The 18,320-nt window shown below is 38.1% G+C and overlaps 2 protein-coding genes and 1 long non-coding RNA gene across 3 annotated transcripts; all 3 read right to left on the reverse strand.

Annotated features, from left to right (window-relative positions):
* Positions 1–1,629: 1,629 nt before the first annotated feature.
* On the reverse strand, positions 1,630–6,415 carry LOC100178385 (galaxin). The gene is made up of 12 exons (XM_002131615.4): positions 6,300–6,415; positions 6,050–6,210; positions 5,667–5,806; positions 5,172–5,310; positions 4,703–4,947; positions 4,326–4,475; positions 3,712–3,831; positions 3,308–3,379; positions 3,099–3,212; positions 2,797–2,914; positions 2,362–2,565; positions 1,630–2,045 (listed from the first exon to the last, which is right to left on the reverse strand). Exons 2-12 carry the CDS (start codon positions 6,207–6,209, stop codon positions 1,834–1,836), a joined length of 1,674 nt encoding a protein of 557 aa, XP_002131651.1. The 5' UTR covers position 6,210; positions 6,300–6,415; the 3' UTR covers positions 1,630–1,833.
* A 2,609-nt stretch (positions 6,416–9,024) lies between these two features.
* LOC113474539 lies at positions 9,025–10,004 on the reverse strand. Its single transcript, XR_003396203.1, has 4 exons — positions 9,984–10,004; positions 9,862–9,920; positions 9,584–9,621; positions 9,025–9,442 (listed from the first exon to the last, which is right to left on the reverse strand). It is a non-coding gene; the product is annotated as an uncharacterized LOC113474539 (long non-coding RNA).
* Positions 10,005–11,063: 1,059 nt separating this feature from the next.
* LOC100176071 (3-ketosteroid-9-alpha-monooxygenase oxygenase subunit-like) lies at positions 11,064–18,111 on the reverse strand (the record flags this gene model as incomplete). The annotated part of the gene is given in 9 exon segments (NM_001278983.1): positions 11,064–11,656; positions 12,116–12,289; positions 12,586–12,714; positions 13,287–13,409; positions 13,717–13,889; positions 14,684–14,875; positions 15,663–15,763; positions 17,180–17,374; positions 17,978–18,111. Coding segments are annotated over 9 exon segments (1,359 nt in total). The 3' UTR covers positions 11,064–11,470.
* Positions 18,112–18,320: the final 209 nt, after the last annotated feature.

An 18,320-nucleotide genomic window follows, 5' to 3' on the forward strand; every position in this document is an offset into this window, starting at 1 on the left:
TCGTACATTGGTAGTAACAAAGACATTTAAAGAACTATAAACCGNTATTCTCACGACTCCTACAGACCGTTGTTAATTTTCTAAAACGCGATCAGGATACTTCGATAATATGTGTAAAAGTGTCCCATCTTCCCTCTTTCCACTATATGTGTATTGGCTTTAAAGAGATTGAACAAATTAGTATCCCTAACTACTTTTCTTTGTGTACGATAAAACTACTATAAAAAGTGAAACGATCAGATCAGTTTTCGCAAAAATAACCTATGTGAAAGCAACTATTATTAGAAATAAAAGACAAATTGTATAAATACACCAACTGAGCTGTGGTACAACTAACAGAGCGACTCAAGGAAACTGAGTAACTTTAGATCGAAACGTGAGGGACACAGAAATTTAGATTACAGTGCGGCGCGCGTGGCACGTAAATTAAAAGTGTCGGAATTTACTACGAAGGGTCTGGGTATGTAACGTATATAGTACTGTGTTGTAGGCTGGGATATCGTTAGCAATAAATCCCATAGTTCCTGATCCTTTGGTGTCATGAGAATGTGGGTATATGTTTCTGTAAATATTCCTTGTTTGTTACCAAATCGTAGGAGAAGTAAGAATAAAGACATGTCCCATATTACCCCACCCTACTATATACACTTACCGCAGCAGAACTGCCTACAGTTGTCGTAGTTGACCAACGATGCCGCTCCAGTTGTGACATCAATTACTTCGCATTGTTGTGTTGCTCTTTTACATCTGCCAGCCCCGCAGGCGATATTTATCAAAGCAACGAAACTCAGTAAAACATAAAACACTTTCATGATATTGGAATCTAGTATTTTGTATTTGTAAAATACTTTTTGAAATTTCCTGTTGCGAATTTTACTGTTAGCTAAATATTACATAGACTATAAAATCGTTTTAACATTCAGACTGCAATGAATCTTTTATAAAAATTTTACTCCTTACTGCTAGCCGAATGTGAAACCGCCTAAAACAAGAAGTTCAAAAATACTACTATATGAACCACTACTAAAGATATCTCGTACAATATTCTCAAATACAACAATTACCGCGTATTAAAAACATGAAAAACAAAATTTCCATTTCTATAAATTTACATAATTGGCTAATTATTTGCATCAGCAGCTATATTTATATACGCAACCACAGAACCACATATACAATCTTTTCTTGCTGCGCTAAACCATACCAACCGACCAAGTTGCAGTTGTGGCATGCGCATTTGGATTATTATGTGAGCTTTAATTAACTGATTTTAATCTAGTGACCTGAGGGTAAATATCAGCTGACCGTGAAATGTAAATTACATCGGGTACGCCGTGACGAGTTGTGTTTTTTTAGTCTATTTGGTTACTTTCCTGTATAGTGCGGTAGATAATATTCCAAATGAATATATACAGTCGGGTGGGGAAAGAAAAGAAACCTTTATTTAGCACGAAATATTAAAAAATCCTGATTGTGTTTAAAACCATTAACAACGATCTATGGAAGTCGCAAAGATACGGTTTTATAATTCTTTAATTGTTCTTTGTTTACTACCAAATGGGACAAGCAAATAGAATGAAAAGGTGTCCCATCTTTCCCCACTGTACTATATCACTAAACGAAGACAACTTTTCAGTTTCAAATGAGTTTGTTTTATTGACACTGTCTTGCTTAAACTTATATGATTGAATTTTAAATATTTTAAATTCACTGTTACACCTATGTTTCAGGATATCAAGTCTCCACTTTTCAAAAATCGTTCACGAAAAATACCAATTGCGAATACTGTACAAGTGATGTCTAATCTCAAAGTGGCAGGTGTGAATCAAACGCTTATCCGCTGAAAAGGTCGTTGCAGGTAAGTCCGGAGACATCGACGCCAGACAAAGCTCCTTTCTGGTATTGCTTTCCGTCACAACACCAGTACAGGGCACCGTCAATGCATCCATCGCCACAGCAGATTGCTTTGTCAGGATCCACGTTGTTCAAAGTACGTGGCGTGTCGTTGCAACAAATCTCAAGGCTTGGGTCCATGGCGGCACCACCTTTAAATTAGAACGAATTAATCAGTGAATGCAACTTATTTATCGGGGCAATGGTAGACGTTACAGTAGGGTTGTTCATTTTCATACACCTCATGTCAGCTTACGTGTTATTATATATTTTACTTTGTGGTTGATTTTTTATCCTTGTTATATTCTTTTGAATGTGTGGCTAATAATTTAGATAGCCCATAAAAAAATTAATTAAGATACCGCCTCCAAGGTGAAGCAGTTTGAAATTGTACCTATACACCTTTTCTATACAATTTTGATTCATAGACTAAATTGTAAGTAAATATCGTTATAGTCTTATACTTACCACAGCATTGAGCATTTGCCGATGGTTTAGGTTGTGGCAAGCCATTACAGCACAAAGTAGATGTTCCGTTGATGACAATACCGTTACAACATGCGGATTCTGCTCCGAAATCTTTTTCAAGTGCGATATCGTCACAGCACAAGTAGATTCCCTTGTCGATGACGTCGTTTCCGCAGCAGGTCGAAGTTGCCCAGGACAAACCGCCTGTTATGAAAATTGAGATCAGAATGAGTTTTTTTTTTCAGGCAAACATGCAACAGTATCGTAAAATTAACTATAGAAAATGTGTTTTAGAAAAGCTGTCGAGATTAAACGATTTTTTAGTAGAAATTAACATTCACTGAAAATAATTGTGTAACTGTATCATGTAATATTAACACTTAGAAAAGGGTGTTGTTAGAAGACTGTCAGTTTTTAGTAGATATATAGACGTACCTAAATCAGCGATGTTTCCGTTGCAGCACATGCTGCTCATGTAGTCGTACGGGAGAAGTGAAACGTCATTGGCGAAGTTACCGCAACATCTGGTTGTGTGGCTAACTGGGTCTTCCTCCTGGAAAATATCAAGGTTTCAGTTCTAATCTTGACCAAAAATTGCGTATCTCTTTTTAATCCAGTTTTTATGTCGTTTTATACAATTTAGGCCATCGGTATTGTAACATGATCGATGTTTTGATTGTAATCGGCGCATTAATATCCCGCTGTGAGCAATTTTAGTTTTAATCTGATTCACTTACTGCAAGTGCTGAAGGGTTGATCGGGTTGTTGTGTAAAACACCACCACAGCATGTTTGTGTGTACGCGTCGAACGTCTGGTTGGTACAGCAAGCCGGCCATGTCAGACCAGTGCCCTGAGGAAAATACAACGGTCGTTATTTGTGTAATTAGAAACGACATCGCTTAGAAATGAGCTTAGAAAGTGTATCGTGCGAAAGATGAAACTTACGCTGATTTCTCCATTGCAACAAGTTTGGCTCCCAGCAAAGAAACCAATTCCCCCACAGCAGCTGTCTCCTGGCTGAAATATTAAAATTTAATGTTAAATATAATAAAATTTTGGGAATCTCGTATCAAATCTAGTTCTCGTGAAGTTGGGCGATTCTCGTAACGAAATAACAGTCAGGATCAAGTGACACGAGATACGTATTCATAAAAAGTCCCTTCTCCTATTCAGACTAATAATGTCATTTTAAACGAAGTTTATATCCAACAGAATACAATTCGATGAACCTTATTTCTGCCAGTTACGTGTTTCTTAACACTTGGTTCCTAAAACACCCGCTTTATTATCATTTAGTCGTTTAAATTCACGAATCATATATATATTTAAAATTGTGTTACTATTCTTACCAACACGGTGTTTTCGCAGCAGGCAGAGTCTTGGCTCAAGTAAGGTTCTCCGTTACAACAAGCGTCACCGAGTGACTTGTTGAACACGGTGCCATCACAACAGATCAAGTCGTCGTTTACCTGTGCAGATATATATAGAATATATAGTACTGTGGGGTAAGGTGTCGTACACGTATTATCTTACATTTCCTGATCGGGTTCTAGCAATTATAAAAACGTTCCTTTAACGCTTAGTTGTGAGGATACGGTTATACAATTATTCCAGTGTTTCGTGGTCACTTTCAAGTGGGGGGAATATGATAAAAACATTTTCAAGTGGGGGGAATATGATAAAAACATGTACCATCTTTCCCCACACCTATCCATAGTAGGTTTGGGAAAGATGGGACACCTTTTCATTCTACTTTCTCTTCATTTAGTAGTTACCAAAGACCACTTAAATAATTATTAAACTGTATAACGGTGACTCCCATAGACCGTTGTTATTTGTTTAAAACACGATCAGGAAATTTGGATATTATGGGCCAAGGGTGTCCCATCTTTCCCCGCCCTACTATACATGTATACAAATTATATCTGGAACTTATCGTAATGAGAAAATACTTTTAACTTACGTTAATTCCTCGGTTATGAATAGCTCCCCCACAGCAGATTTGTGTGTTTGAATCGTAAGCCTCAGTTGTACCATCAGCCATCACGCAGCATGCGAGGGAAAGTCCTTGTTGGTCTACGGCTACATCGGTAATTGTATCTCCACAGCACATCTTAAGAAACAGAAAACTTAGTTTAAATATCCGATTAAAACAGGAAATTTTCGTTGTATAGTGGGGTGGATGGGTAACCGTCCCATTCGGTAGTAACATTCAAATATTTATAGAACCGTAACCTCCCGACTTCCATATAAACTGATGTTAATTGTTTAAAACACGGTCATAACATTTGGATATTATGTGCTAAAGGTGCTCCGTCTTGTCCACATATAATAACTTACCTGAGTGGCTGAGTTACCGATCGTACCACCGCAGCAAAATTGGCCAGTTTTGTTGTATCCTTGACCATTGCAACACATTTGAGTTGCTGTGTTGTATCCCCCCTTTGACCGTCCGTCGCTGCTGTAACAACAGCCGGCGTTTTGTTTTGGGATTCCTACGGCAATTGAACCGTCGTGGCAAGGACAGGATGAGTAACGTCGGTCGAAAGAGGTATCGCCGCAACATTCAGTGTAAGCGGTATCCCCTGAAAATTAATAATCGTTAAACAAAGCGGCTTGGGGTAAGATGGGACATGTTTTAATTCTACTTTTTTCTTTTGGTAGTAAGCAAAGTATATTTACATAAAGATAAACCGCATCATAACGACTCAAAAAGAGAGTTGACATCCTTTTAAACCATCAGGAATATGGGGCATTATGCCAACGATATCCCACATTATACTATAACGTTTCTAGAACATAATCTTACCAGCGAATTGCCTGTTTCCGTCGCAGCACATCTCAGTCATATGGTTGAAAACTTCAGGTCTGTTGTAGTAGCCGTTGCAACAAGATTGGGAAGATGCGCTGTTGTTGAACAGAGTAATTCCACAACAGAATTCGGCAGTCTGTAAAATTATTTCATGTTTGAAGTTTTACTGAAAGGCAGAAAAAAAACGTTGCAATAAAAGTAAAGTTTTATTACCAGAAGATCTAAAAACAGATTTTGTCCACTGGTAGCAGAAGTAGAGCAAAACTCAGTAAGGGGGGGAGATAAGACACCTTATCATTCTATTTTCTCGTCACATTTGATAGTAAACAAAGAAAACTTAGACAAATATAAAACCGTAACCTCACAACTCCCATAGACCGTTGTTAATTGTTTATTTAAGCGCAATCATGATATTTGGATATTCTGTGCTAAAGGCGTCCCATCTTCTCCCACTCTACTATATACTTGATACTTACAGCTTATATCACTTACGTTGTTAGTCTTATCATGGACCTCATATTCTTTGCCGAACGGCCAGCTGCAACAATGTTGGGTTTTTGGGTTGTAGGGAAGACCGGTGTCTTCGTCCCCACAGCATGAGGTGTAGATGTCTCGTTCGTAGATTGTACTGCCTGCGGTAGTTTAAATTAATAATAGTTACTATGCTTTTTATATACAGTAGGATGGGCTAAACTGGGACATGTTTTTGATCCCTTTTTCTCGTCCATTTAATAGTAAACAAATAATGTTTAGATAGAGTTATATAACAGCTCAGCGACTCTAGAATACAGTTGTTAATTGTTCAAAACACGATCAGGAAGTTTAGATGCTAGTGGTAACTTATTTTACACTATGGTACTCTACATTCTACTAACCGCAGCACATTGAGGTGCAGCCTTCGTAGTCTACGATGGACCGAAGTCCAGTTGCTGGATCCGTCACGTTGCAAGTCCTGATGGAACGCTTGCATCCTGTGCTGGCAGATGCAACGTTCAAAGTTGCTACAAGGAGAACTGCTGCGATGAAGACCTTCATTCTGTTGAAAAATATAACTTGTTATAGCTGGTTACACTTCTTGCGAGCATCGGAAGAGGAAATATCAACATCGCATCAATTTAGACGTACCTGGAGGTTTCTTGAAGTATATTGAGTTGTTTCACGATCGCCGATCGAAGTGACTGCGGTACGGCGAGGCGGGCTTATATAGAGGGCAAATAGAAAGATGATATATGATCTATTACCCGATCTACGACGTATAGAGACGGGTGACGTGTCCCCGGGTGTCACCGCTGCCTTGAAGGCGGTCGCTTGATCGGGTTACTTGGTAATTAGAAACGGGAAGGACAAAGTGGGTCTAACTACTTTCGTGCAGTTTAGACAGCTATCCACGGGTAAATGTGGCTTTGAAATTCTGTGTAATTCCGAAAAATGGTCGGGTAAAGTTCCCTGTTTTGTTGTGCGTTGAAAATTGTGGGGGTAGAATAACAGGGCGGTCATTGCTTTTGATTTCTTCCTCGTGAGTTGTAAAGTAATTACGTCGGTGCGGCTTTTGTTGACGTCATATAAACTGAGAGTGGCAATATATGTATTGCAACGTAATGGGGTACGTGGAATATATGGCCGGGCAACGTGGAGCGACAAACAACATATACACCGCAAAAGACGGCAGGTGCATGGTTAGTTACCTGATAAACATAATGCTTTCAAGTAAACGATACGAAAATTGCTTGCACTAATTACTGCAAGAGGATTTGGTGCTGTAGAATTGTGAATTGATGTTGCTTTGGTTATACTACATATTAGGGTTTTAAATAACTACTTCAACTTGCCGATTATTTATGTGAGTAGAGTGGGAGAAGATTGTACACCTTTTGTGCTATTTTCTCGTCTCATTTGGTATTAAACAAGGAACATTCACGAAATAATAAAACCGTATCCGGTTGTTCATTGTTTAAAACACGATCAGTATATTTTGATATTATGTGGTAAAGCTGTCCCATTTACCCCACCCCAGCATATAAAGTATGTATATACCGAAGAAACAATGTTATATATATATTGTGCAGTATACACAAGACACATATAATAAAGCACACAAAGATAGTTATCTAACACTCAAAAGTTCGTAAACGATTTTACGTCTTGAATTGAATTGATTCTTTAATATATAGTGGAGTGGGGGGAGATGGGACACCTTTATCACATAATATTTAAATAGCCTGATCGTGTTTTAAACAATTAACAACGGTCTGTGGAAGTCGTGAAGATGCGGTTTTATAATTCATTGAATGTTCTTTGTTTACTACCAAATAAAAAGAGAGAAAAAGGAAAAAGTGTCCCATCTCCCCCCACCCTACTATACTAATCTATGTTGTTTGTTCGGCTTGGTTTCCGAATATAATAACTTAGTTTAAGAACAAAATACGCACATTGCATATTTAACCTTGCATATATTTAAATGGTTTGAGTACAATGTGCAGGTCGCTCATTTAAATGTGAAGTTTGTTTAAACACATCGCACTTGGTGCTGATATTTTCGACCCCCTTGTCGATTTACCGACCCCTGCTGGTGCCGCATAATTGCTTGAGAGCGCCGTATAACGGATGGCGTATTATAAGGGACAACGTACTGTACACATAATGCTACACAATGCTGTTCTCGCCATATAAAGTGCGGGTCCTTCAAACTGAATACAGAATATTTTTAAAATGGTTGGAGCATTGTTTTAATGCTTGTGGTAAAAGTTTTTTAAAATTTGATAAGACATGCAGTAGCAGCCGATTTCACTCTTTGGGGGAGAAATCTGGTTTTAAAATGACATAGCTCTATCGCTAGAGAAATCGCTCTATTTTGGAAGCAAAACGACGTCATTCTTTGAAGTGACGTGTGGGTCTGAATTTCTGACGTCACCCTTCCATGACGTATCAAAATTCTGACGTCATACTGCTAAATAAACCATGAAGCATATTCAATAAAAAGTTCTGTGATGTTTTATTTTGCAACGACACGAAATAATTGCACAAAAGAAATTAAATAGTAATTGACTTTTATTGAAGAATCCTCTGAAAAATAGAAACAAGATTAAAAATACCTTTATAATTTATGTGGCTGGCGTTGGTGGAAAGCCACTACGGCACGACAAGCCCCCAGCCAATGGTAGTGGGTTTCTACTCTGGTGAGAAACCCTTTGCTGGATAGACCTTACCCAAGCAAGGTTAAACTAACCGTCAGACAAAAATAGTAAGGAACACACCAACAAAAAGACAAAAATAGTACAACGAGTGCAGCGACATACATGTGCCAAACATGCAACAAACACAACAGCTCAATCATACAAAATGGGGACGCAGTCAAAAATTAATTAACGCGAACATAATCATTGAAACATCTACAAATAAAATATGGTTCAAATCCCGAAGGATAATCATCTGCAGTGTACACCATATTGAATGTCCGACCGCAAGGAGTCGAAGCCTACAACAGCTCCGCATGACCCAATTAAAAGGTAAGTCGCCATGTTGGTACCGCGATACTCTCATCGTATCTTCACACAATATAATAAAAACGTCCGGATGTTACGAACTGAATTGACCGTTACGAAACTGCATCAGGTTGTTACGAACCGCAATGACAGTGACCTAAATACCTAGCGTAGCATCACTGGCGGTGACGTCCACGCAACAACCTGACCGTTAAGTAACTCAATCAAAACTGACGTAACCGCACCGAACGCAGGGTCATGACAATGCTCTGACCCACCGTATCGACTTCGTAGCGTAATTGTGACGTGGCCATCGTCCCAATCACGCTACATGACGTTTGTGGAATTAAAATTATTTTATCGGGGTGGAGAAGCTTATATTTTACTAATTTAAATGAAAATTCATGGATTTTAGTTATGTGCGCTTATTATACTACGTGTTAATATTACTCGAGTATTTGTGTACCAACATAGCGTTCTCACCAAGCGATCAGGACAATACAGAATCGCTGAAGGGTTCGACCTTTGTAGACGAAGTACACAATAGAGTGTACAGCAACAAAATCTGATCCAGCAAGATAATCGCCATAGTTTTATTGCATATATTTCATAGACATGCAAAATGCACTATAGTAGTGACTGACTAAAAATAGCTGGCAACATTAGGTCCAGCAGAGTAAGAAAACAGCAGCGCAGACAAGACACGCATACAACACACAACTCATACTTATAATACTCAAACCTCAAACCGTGTATCCTTATGGTGTCTTCGTCTTTGTTCTTCGTCTGCAAAGTAGGATAGTTAAGTCGTATGTAAAAGTTGCGTATCATGCAAAAAATTCATAATTTTATTCCAATCTATTCAATATTTAAATTTATCTCAAATTTATCGTTTCTATAATTATAAACAATGATAATATACAATACCTTGCACTTTTCTTCGGCAGCTTTATTCGCGGACTTCTCTGTAAAAACAAACGTCAAACATCGGTTTGAAACTAATATAATATAAATACCGTTAGCACCTAACTCCCATATTTCCTAATCGTGTTTTAAACAATTAAAAACACCCAAGAAGTCGCGGGACTATCAAGGCTATATAACGGTGTACATATTATTTTTATTACTAACAAATAGGACGATAAAAGAGAATGAAAACCGGTGCCATCTTACCCCACTCTGCTACAATATTGCGTCGTAATTACCTTCTTTCTTGCATTATTCCATGGGCCGCTTGATCCTCTGTGACGTCACATACCATGTTCTGTAGATTTAGATTAGATTTTATTGAAAGCAAAATAAGCTAGTCAAGAAACCATGAACTTACGAAGTGGGTTCTTCTGTTGCGTCATCACCACTTCGTGACGTCACATCGTCGATGTTTCTAGAAAATAGCTTATGTACGTAATAATGCCAATTGTGATTTATACTTTACCAATTTTTTAATCTTCTTGCTTCGCGCGCATAGCGCAAATATAATTAGAATATACAAGTAATGTGCCTTGCGTCGACGCAAACCGCGCATGGGGCCCCATGAAAATAATCGCAAAACGTAAGCGTGGAACAGTCGCGTATTGTTCGGCTATGACGTAACGAAACTAATGGCGTAACATAACCGCGAGGAACGGTAAAGAGCGATTGTGTTGAGTTGTGACGTAACAGAACGCAGCGATTGTGAACCGAGGTACAGCGTTGTGACGTCGCGAGTGACAGAAACAAAGAACCGTCGCGATTCCGAAATCGAACTTGATAAAGAAAAATATAAACGCATAACGTAATAAATGCAAGGCACAAAACTTTCAGCATAATGTTATTGTATAGAATGTAGTGGAATAATATAACTGTATGTAGTAATGTAAAGTAATAATATAATAGTAAAAGTAAGACATAATATAATACCTATATAACGAAATAATACTTAACTCAAGTCTTGCAAGAAAACTTGTTGAAACCTTCCAACTTGTAACCTGGTGTGGAACCAACTTCATCTAAACTGAAACGTGCCAGTAACTTGCTTAAGAAGAGCGTTTTATGCGCGGGGCAATCAAGGCGGGCGTGACCAGCTGATGCGGGGCGACGGTCGCGTGAGGAATCTGACCAATCAGCTTCAAGAACCGGATGGCGGATTAATTGTGACGTCACTTTAACACTGTGACGTAATACACTAAGTTCACATGGATTCGCGATTTTGAATTGGCGTTTCAAGCGCGGATTTATCTTTAAGTGTCGTTCGTATTCAATACGAGTGAGGTCTTACTACAGCGAGACATGGACCAGCACATGGCGACCATTTTTACTTTTGATCTCAGCGTCACTAATTCTTGTTTTTGATAACTTTCCAAACTAATAGACCTAAAACTTTCACGCTGACTGTTTTAGTAGCAGTGTGCAACTTAAAAAAAAGTTATTTACCTGTTGCATTTTATACAAACGAACGACATAATGTGCGGAAAAGGCGACTTTATATAAAATAAAGCAACAAAAATAAATACAAGCAAAAATAATTAAACAAAAAAAAATTAGGCAAAACATACATCGGGTTTATAAAATAATTTTGTTTTTTCTTATGGCAGGTTACTCTCAGTTTTACCATCTAAAATCGAACCGACCTGCTTCGTGATATTGTTTATGGAATATATGAATTAACATATTAAACAAACAGTGTTATAATGTACAGCATACACAAAACACACGACTTAATAAAGCATACAGAAATATTCAACACCAAAATTCAAAAACGGTGTTACGTAATGATTCAAGCTCATAACGCTTCACTGTGGTTATCTTTGCATTCGACTTTCGGTTCTGGTATCTTTACCAGTCTGCAAGTTTTGGTTTTCCGGGATAAACCAGGTCGCCGCGGTGGTTCATTCTTGGGCTGTTTTCTGAGTAGAACTGCTGGTACCATCTCCGATGTTTAGCGAGTGCAGATTCCTCCTTTACCAGAACCGGTTGTCGAAAATACGTCTTGTTGTTCCACATCAGTATATCGCGCTCGATCTACGAATGAAAACGTTATTTGGCGGAAGTCCTATATAGGGTTACAAAGCTTCCTAAAGATACGTCTGCTAATTTACATTTTACGTTTGAAATTAGAAGAATATTGTATATAGTAGGGCGGGGGAGATGGGACACCTTTTCATTCTATTGTCTAATCCCATTAGGCTGGTGTTAATTGTTAAAACACGATCAGGATATTTGGGAAATTACGTGCCAAAGGTGTCCCGTCTCCCCATTAACCCTACTATGTCTCTAATAGGCCATGTTACGTATATAGACTGTTATCATTGTTGTTATGTGTAGAATTGCACGTACACAATCGATTATATGACTGTTAGGTCGAAAATAGGAATACACGTTTACAGTTGTAAGTTCATGGGTATCAAAGTTGATCTTATCGCCATGTTGAGTCACAGGCATTGCACTTATGGGTCCAATTTTATTTTAATGCTTGTTTACCTGCGTGGTTTCCAGCAAGTAAAACGCCTTCGCAATACACACAGGGACCCATGGCGATACATAGAACGAGTGTGTAAGTTTTTGCACGAATGGCTCAATTGGTGTGACGTTTTGTAACATGAGTCCTCGAAAGAATGGGGTGCGAACGTGGATATGAACCGCTCCCGGCCCAATCTGCAAGACAAAGATCATTGTTTCAAACTCTATGAACGCCACTATTCCATTAAGCATAGAATCTTCCTAATATTCAAAGTATAGCACTTTTATATATAGTAAGACATATAGTTGTAATTATTTCTTCGAATACAGTAACAAAAATCGGATTAAATAAATCTGCGAAGAGAACGGAATTAGCAGCAATACTATAGTAGTTAAAAACGTGTTTTTTTGTATGTGATACTTGCATTTAAAATGCTCTTGTTAGCCGCCATTTTGCAAAAGAGCAAAACGACCCACTTTTCCTGGCTTACCTGATCTATTTCAAACTCGAGATACAAAAGGGGGATTTTGATGTTGAAAATGCTCAAGTGAATGTTGTCCTTTATGCTCATAGTTGATCGGTGCGGTTCGTTTGGGTCGGTGGGTGGCTTCCACGAGGCCTAGGTAAAGTAAACATTTGAAATTCTTGCGCAGTTTTGTATATACAGATATTCGTTTGTTTGACTTTTGGTAACAGTAAAATTTCATAAAAGATGATATTCTGTTACTTCTGCTACCAAGCAAACTCATTTCCTGATGAAGTCTGGTCGGATAGCGTGCGAAACGTCGGAAATACACTGACTACGTTTTTCATACTAGATGAGCTATTGAAAGATTATTTATAAAGGATGATCTCCACAGAAGTGCGTCGTTATTAAACTTCTCCACTTACCCTTATTCCAAGCTATAGTAGGGTGGGGAAAGATGGGAAATCTTGTTCCTCTATTTTTCTCGTTCCCTTTGGTATAGTAAACAAAGAAAACTCACATAATCGTAAAACCGTATCCTTACGACTCCCATAGACCGTTGTTATAATTGTTTAAAACACGATCAGGATATTTAGATATTATGTGATAAAGGTGTCCCATCTCCCCCCACCCTACTATACCTCTATTAAATAACTAATACCTGTATTACGCTGCATCAGTGACATTTATAATAGTAATTTATGTTGTTTTATATTCTTACTAACCTGGATGGAATGAAATATAAGATTGTTCAGCAAAGATTCATTTGTTTTCTCTACGTCACTTCCGATAACTGGTTTGTGCAAATGATCAAGGTGACTTATGTCGGCGGCATTTTCCGGAATGTCCTGGAATACAAAATGCAATGATTAAGTACATAACACTTTTTAAATGGTTTGAGAATATGTAGGAATACTATGTGTTAACATTTGTTTACAAATGTAAAAATACGAATGTAGCAGGAGGTCTTTTCTTATTCTATTCAATGATAAACAAAGAATATTTCTCACACAACCGTAGCCCTACAGCTGTAAAACAGCGTTTTTAAATGTTCAAAACAGGATCAAAATAAATATGGGATTCAGGTGCTCCCATATTTTACCCCACAATACTATCAAACTGTATTAGTTTAAAGCTACAGGTCGTCGTCCTTACTTGTATATGGGAGTTAATGATGTGTTCCGTCTTGCCAGCGTATTTCAAGGTGTTAATGGTAACGGAAGAGGGTAATACCCACTTAGGTTCGCCGCCATCACAGTGGTACCATAGATAAGCCATACCATCGACCTCACAACATGACCATTTCTTAACGGACACGAATGTGGGTACTGCATATAAAAAGTTAGGTAAAATTCAAAAAATATATAATAGGGGGATGGGGTGTATTTTCATTCTCTTTTTTTCGTCCTATTTGGTAGTACACAAAGAATATTTATAAAATTAATGCATATTTTTCCAATTTTAAAGAGCGTTGTTTATTGTTTATTATAAGGAACCCGGGATAGGTTGTATGAGATTGAGTAACTAACACTGTCCCATCTTACTCAGCACTCCTTGTACATATTTATAAATGGGAAAGTCCGTCACCGGATCAAAAGTAAACAACCGAGGGTTGTATATACAAAACACATACTGAGGATCCTTGTACTATATATACAGACTCTTATTGCACGAAACAAAGTTTACACAGAAGTTGAACTTTACTTGTTGATAGTGTATTCATGCAATACTCGATCAAAAGTTTCTATATAAGATCTTATCACACTGGGTAATTCCAGGGTTTTAATTAAAAGCCAGTTTCCCGTTAATGCAACGGTTTGTTTGTTGATTCTAGCGACTGTTCTTTATTTATCAAAATAGCCCCACCTTGCGGAAATTAAATAATGAATAACGAGTTACATCGCAAGTAACTTTAGGAGGTACCGTATAATTTTTGGTGCTTTTTTTATATTGTTGTAATGTATGTCTGACAATATAGACATGTCCACAAGTGGCCGCTGGGTTAAAGCAATTGCCGTTTTTGCCCAAGAATGGTAGCAACATCAAGCTTCGAACCCATAATCTCTGGGTTGAAGGCATGCGTATATACCAACCACTTTTTCATAGCGCGGATAATTTGTACCTTTCTGTGCGTACGGAACATCCACTAGTTTCCCAGTTTCCCCACTAAACTTCCAACCGTGGAATGGACATTCTAAACAATCAGAGTTCACGACTTTTCCCCCGGCCGCCATGTTTGCTAACAAATGTGGACAGTATGCATCCAGTGCTCTTAGCAAGCCACGTTTGTTTCTGAACAGGGCCAATTGCTCGCCTGCGAATGAGAAATGAAAAATTTTAGAAGAAATTGTATGGTAACTTATGTATGATAAGTTTTTTTTGTTAGACGTTTTCGATTTAAAACTAAAACCATCTTCAATGATGTAAGAAATAATTTTAAAATGTCGTACGCGATAATAAAACAATTGCAAAAAAATCGAAATTCATACTGAACCGAAATGCATGAACTAATTTCGTTATTGGAAAACAGGACTCGCGCACTTACTGCCTCGTCAATTAATTAGTCGAACGTAAAACATTCTACCGAAAACTCCTAAATTGTATTGTCCAAATAAGGCGACATACACTCATAGAAACCTACGCCAATAGACCACCAGTGTGTCGCAATAATTCTATGACAAACACAACAACATTCTCAAAAGTAGGTCCGGAATGTGTGCGGAAGATACAGCTGTGACGACATCGGTTTGATAATTTATCCTGAATTACACACCAGCCTATAGAGCGCTGACGTCACGAAAAGGCCGCGACGATATTGTGACGTAAACCCCCTTTAATTGTTGGCCAGAGTAAACATTCGGCTACCAATATATGATTAGGATGCTCCCATTAAAAGACGCAACAGAAACAAAGCGATAATTAGGCACAAACATAGTACTTATCATCGTTTCGACAAATAACATACTCGAGTTCTTTGTTTTCGACTGACGATGTTGACGGTTATATAAGATAACTCTTGTGCAATAGCTTTTTTATATACAATATACCAAACAATTGTTGGACTTGTTGTTAAAAACATCTGTTATAAACAATATACATACCGAAAAAATATATGCTTTTTACTTGGCCTTTTTTGATCCAGGTTGAGTCGGCTACTTTGAACCATCCGTTCGGAAACACTGGCGGAGTGTTGCCTAGTTTTCTGGGAAAAGATTAATATCATTGGAACATTGCATTGACGTATAGTTTACACGTTTAGGGTGTGTTGTATACCATCACACCCACAGAGGTAAGTGAATACACAAACAACGGTTGTCCTATCACGATATAATTGGCACTTAAGCCGGAATAAAATATTTCCAAAACAGCGTGGAAAATTTCCAAAGGGCTGTGGAAAGTTAGGCTTGGGGGCAGATAAAGACATTTAAACACAATCTCAAAGATGCTGTTGGACTGTTTACTTGACTGTGAAAATAAAGAGACGCAATTTTCGTTGCAGCTCTGACCGGGCTGCTAAATTTAGTCTGCATTACGTAACCGACCGTCTTCAATTGCCACTTGAAAAGTTATATGTTAGTCACTGGTAGGTACGGAGATGGAATTAGAGTTGAATCAGTCAAGTTGTCATCTTGAACAATGGAAAAGCCCGATTTATTAGCGGAAGACGTGTTTCGATTTACAAAGTGATGGTTACCGAATCTTTGACTCACGATTCGGACCGTTTACATTTCTATCAGTCGTATCATGTTTAAATACGAGTGTCATAACCGGGAGGTACGGTGGCTATTACCAGCTTACCAATTCCCCAGTCTTGGTTCGTTTTGTTTTCACCAGGATTTTCCACGAACGCGTGCGATACGCCTAGTTAACAAGCGTTAGCGGCATGCTAGCGGTGGTAATGTTTGTTTCGAATACTTGTTAACGATGTTTAGTAAATCATCGAGACACAAAGTCCTTTAGTGCCTTATGTAAGATGCCATTATATTATAAGTGCAAGAACATCACGTTACTGATTGAATTGGAATTACCCTCGTTTTTAATGTGAGGCAAACAAACATATTTTAAGTAGAATTTCCAGCTGTGTTAAAAACTTCGCAGACAAGGCGGTCGATTCTCATTAACACATTGTCGAGTTAGTCTTCCGATTCGCCCAAAATACTTCATTTACGTCAAATTTCAAATCCGCTTCCGTAAACTACGGAGTGTCTATACGTTTTCGGTGCGGTTTTAAATACGAAGGAAACCCGTGTGCACTGAAACGATTTTCGTGATCTGAACTGTAAACATTATACGAATGTTATTTCCCCTTAAATATAACACCTGATAAAAAGCGTCACGGTCTAAATTTTCCATTTTTCCCACCAAGTGTACGGGACAAATAAAAGGTGATATCCATTCATAGCTACGTCTTTGTATAACCGTTATGTAACTATATACCTGTATGCCACGATAAACCCGGGCAGACCCCGCGCGTACCGGCACCACTTAAATTGTAATATATTCTAAAATCACGAAGGTTCAATTGCGGTATAGCTCCACGTATTTATTGCACCGAACATGTAATCTGATGCAAACATACAATCAAATATATAATGCAGTTATTAAGCTTATAACTTACTTTCGACGTTGCGTGTCCCGTATGTTCTCCTCTCTGGAGACGCTGTGGTCGTGGTGAACGTAACCCACGTCTTCTAACTTCCTACGTAGATCCAACGGAGCGAAAAGAACTTTGTACAGTTTACTCATCACCAACGCGATTACGATGGCGACAGCCGCGTTGAAAACCACGCGAATCATGACCGGAAAATGAAAGCTAAAAATGAAAGTCGTGGATTCCCGAATTATTGGTCGTGTTTTGTAGAACTCTGTTTGGGTTGTCGCGGCAGACCTTTTATATACAGTTTATATAAACTAAACCGTAGTGGTTTTGTTCTTGTATTTACCAGTAACTACTGTATATATATCACACGCGCAGCATAATACAAAGGGCTCATTTTCTCTTATCCAGATAGTTTCTTATACGGTGGAAGTTTTTTATGATTAAAACTTTAACTGCTTGTTTTTATCTGGGAACTTTGTAAAATTTGTTAAAAATATTACAAAGTGAGATTAAAAGACATGGGAAGCACAGAACAAGGTATAACGAACAAAACAATTGCACCGTTTGTGGAATGCCGAAATCATTCAAGCTTTTCCACAAAACCCCATGTGGTAAAAAACCCGAACGTGCATAGTTGTACAAATCACTTGACGCTACTTATTAAGTCGGTAATACTTAAAACCCATAGATATCCATATATGTATGTTAACCGGTGCTAAATGCGGGAACCGGTATTTGGCTCTTGATTTCCATTTGACACGAAATATGCGTTGCATATACACTTATCTATTAACAAATCGAATAGGTTGCACCTACCTATCATCACATAAACCCATTAGAATGAGAAGTCGCTCCGATGTTATTACCATTACTGTGATATGAATCAGATATTCAATCAGCATTTTCAGACGAATAACAGTATACGCTATAAATAAAAAGTATCTGCAACTGAAAACGAAAGTTAAACAAAGACAATAAAAGAACAAAAACATTTATATTATATACACGCCTGCTTTAGAAAAATGCTACCATATATCCCTGACTTGCAAAACCCTTTTGTGGTAAACCGTTCGACAGTGTCCATTTATCTTCACCTGCGTTTTTCTTTAGCGTCGTCCGTAACCTAACATTAGTTCGATGCAAGCTTAAGCTAAGTGTC

This window comes from Ciona intestinalis, chromosome 9, assembly GCF_000224145.3.
Source record: "Ciona intestinalis chromosome 9, KH, whole genome shotgun sequence".
NCBI lineage: Eukaryota > Metazoa > Chordata > Ascidiacea > Phlebobranchia > Cionidae > Ciona > Ciona intestinalis.

Bases quoted from the DNA above. Each gene is read 5' to 3' on its own strand.
- LOC100178385 (XM_002131615.4), bottom strand. From the start codon at position 6,209: ATGAAGGTCTTCATCGCAGCAGTTCTCCTTGTAGCAACTTTGAACGTT. The intron at 4,948-5,171 runs GTAAGATTATGT...ATTAATTTTCAG, and splicing joins CGGAAACAGGCAATTCGCTG to GGGATACCGCTTACACTGAA. The intron at 4,476-4,702 runs GTAAGTTATTAT...CTGTTTCTTAAG, and splicing joins TCGGTAACTCAGCCACTCAG to ATGTGCTGTGGAGATACAAT.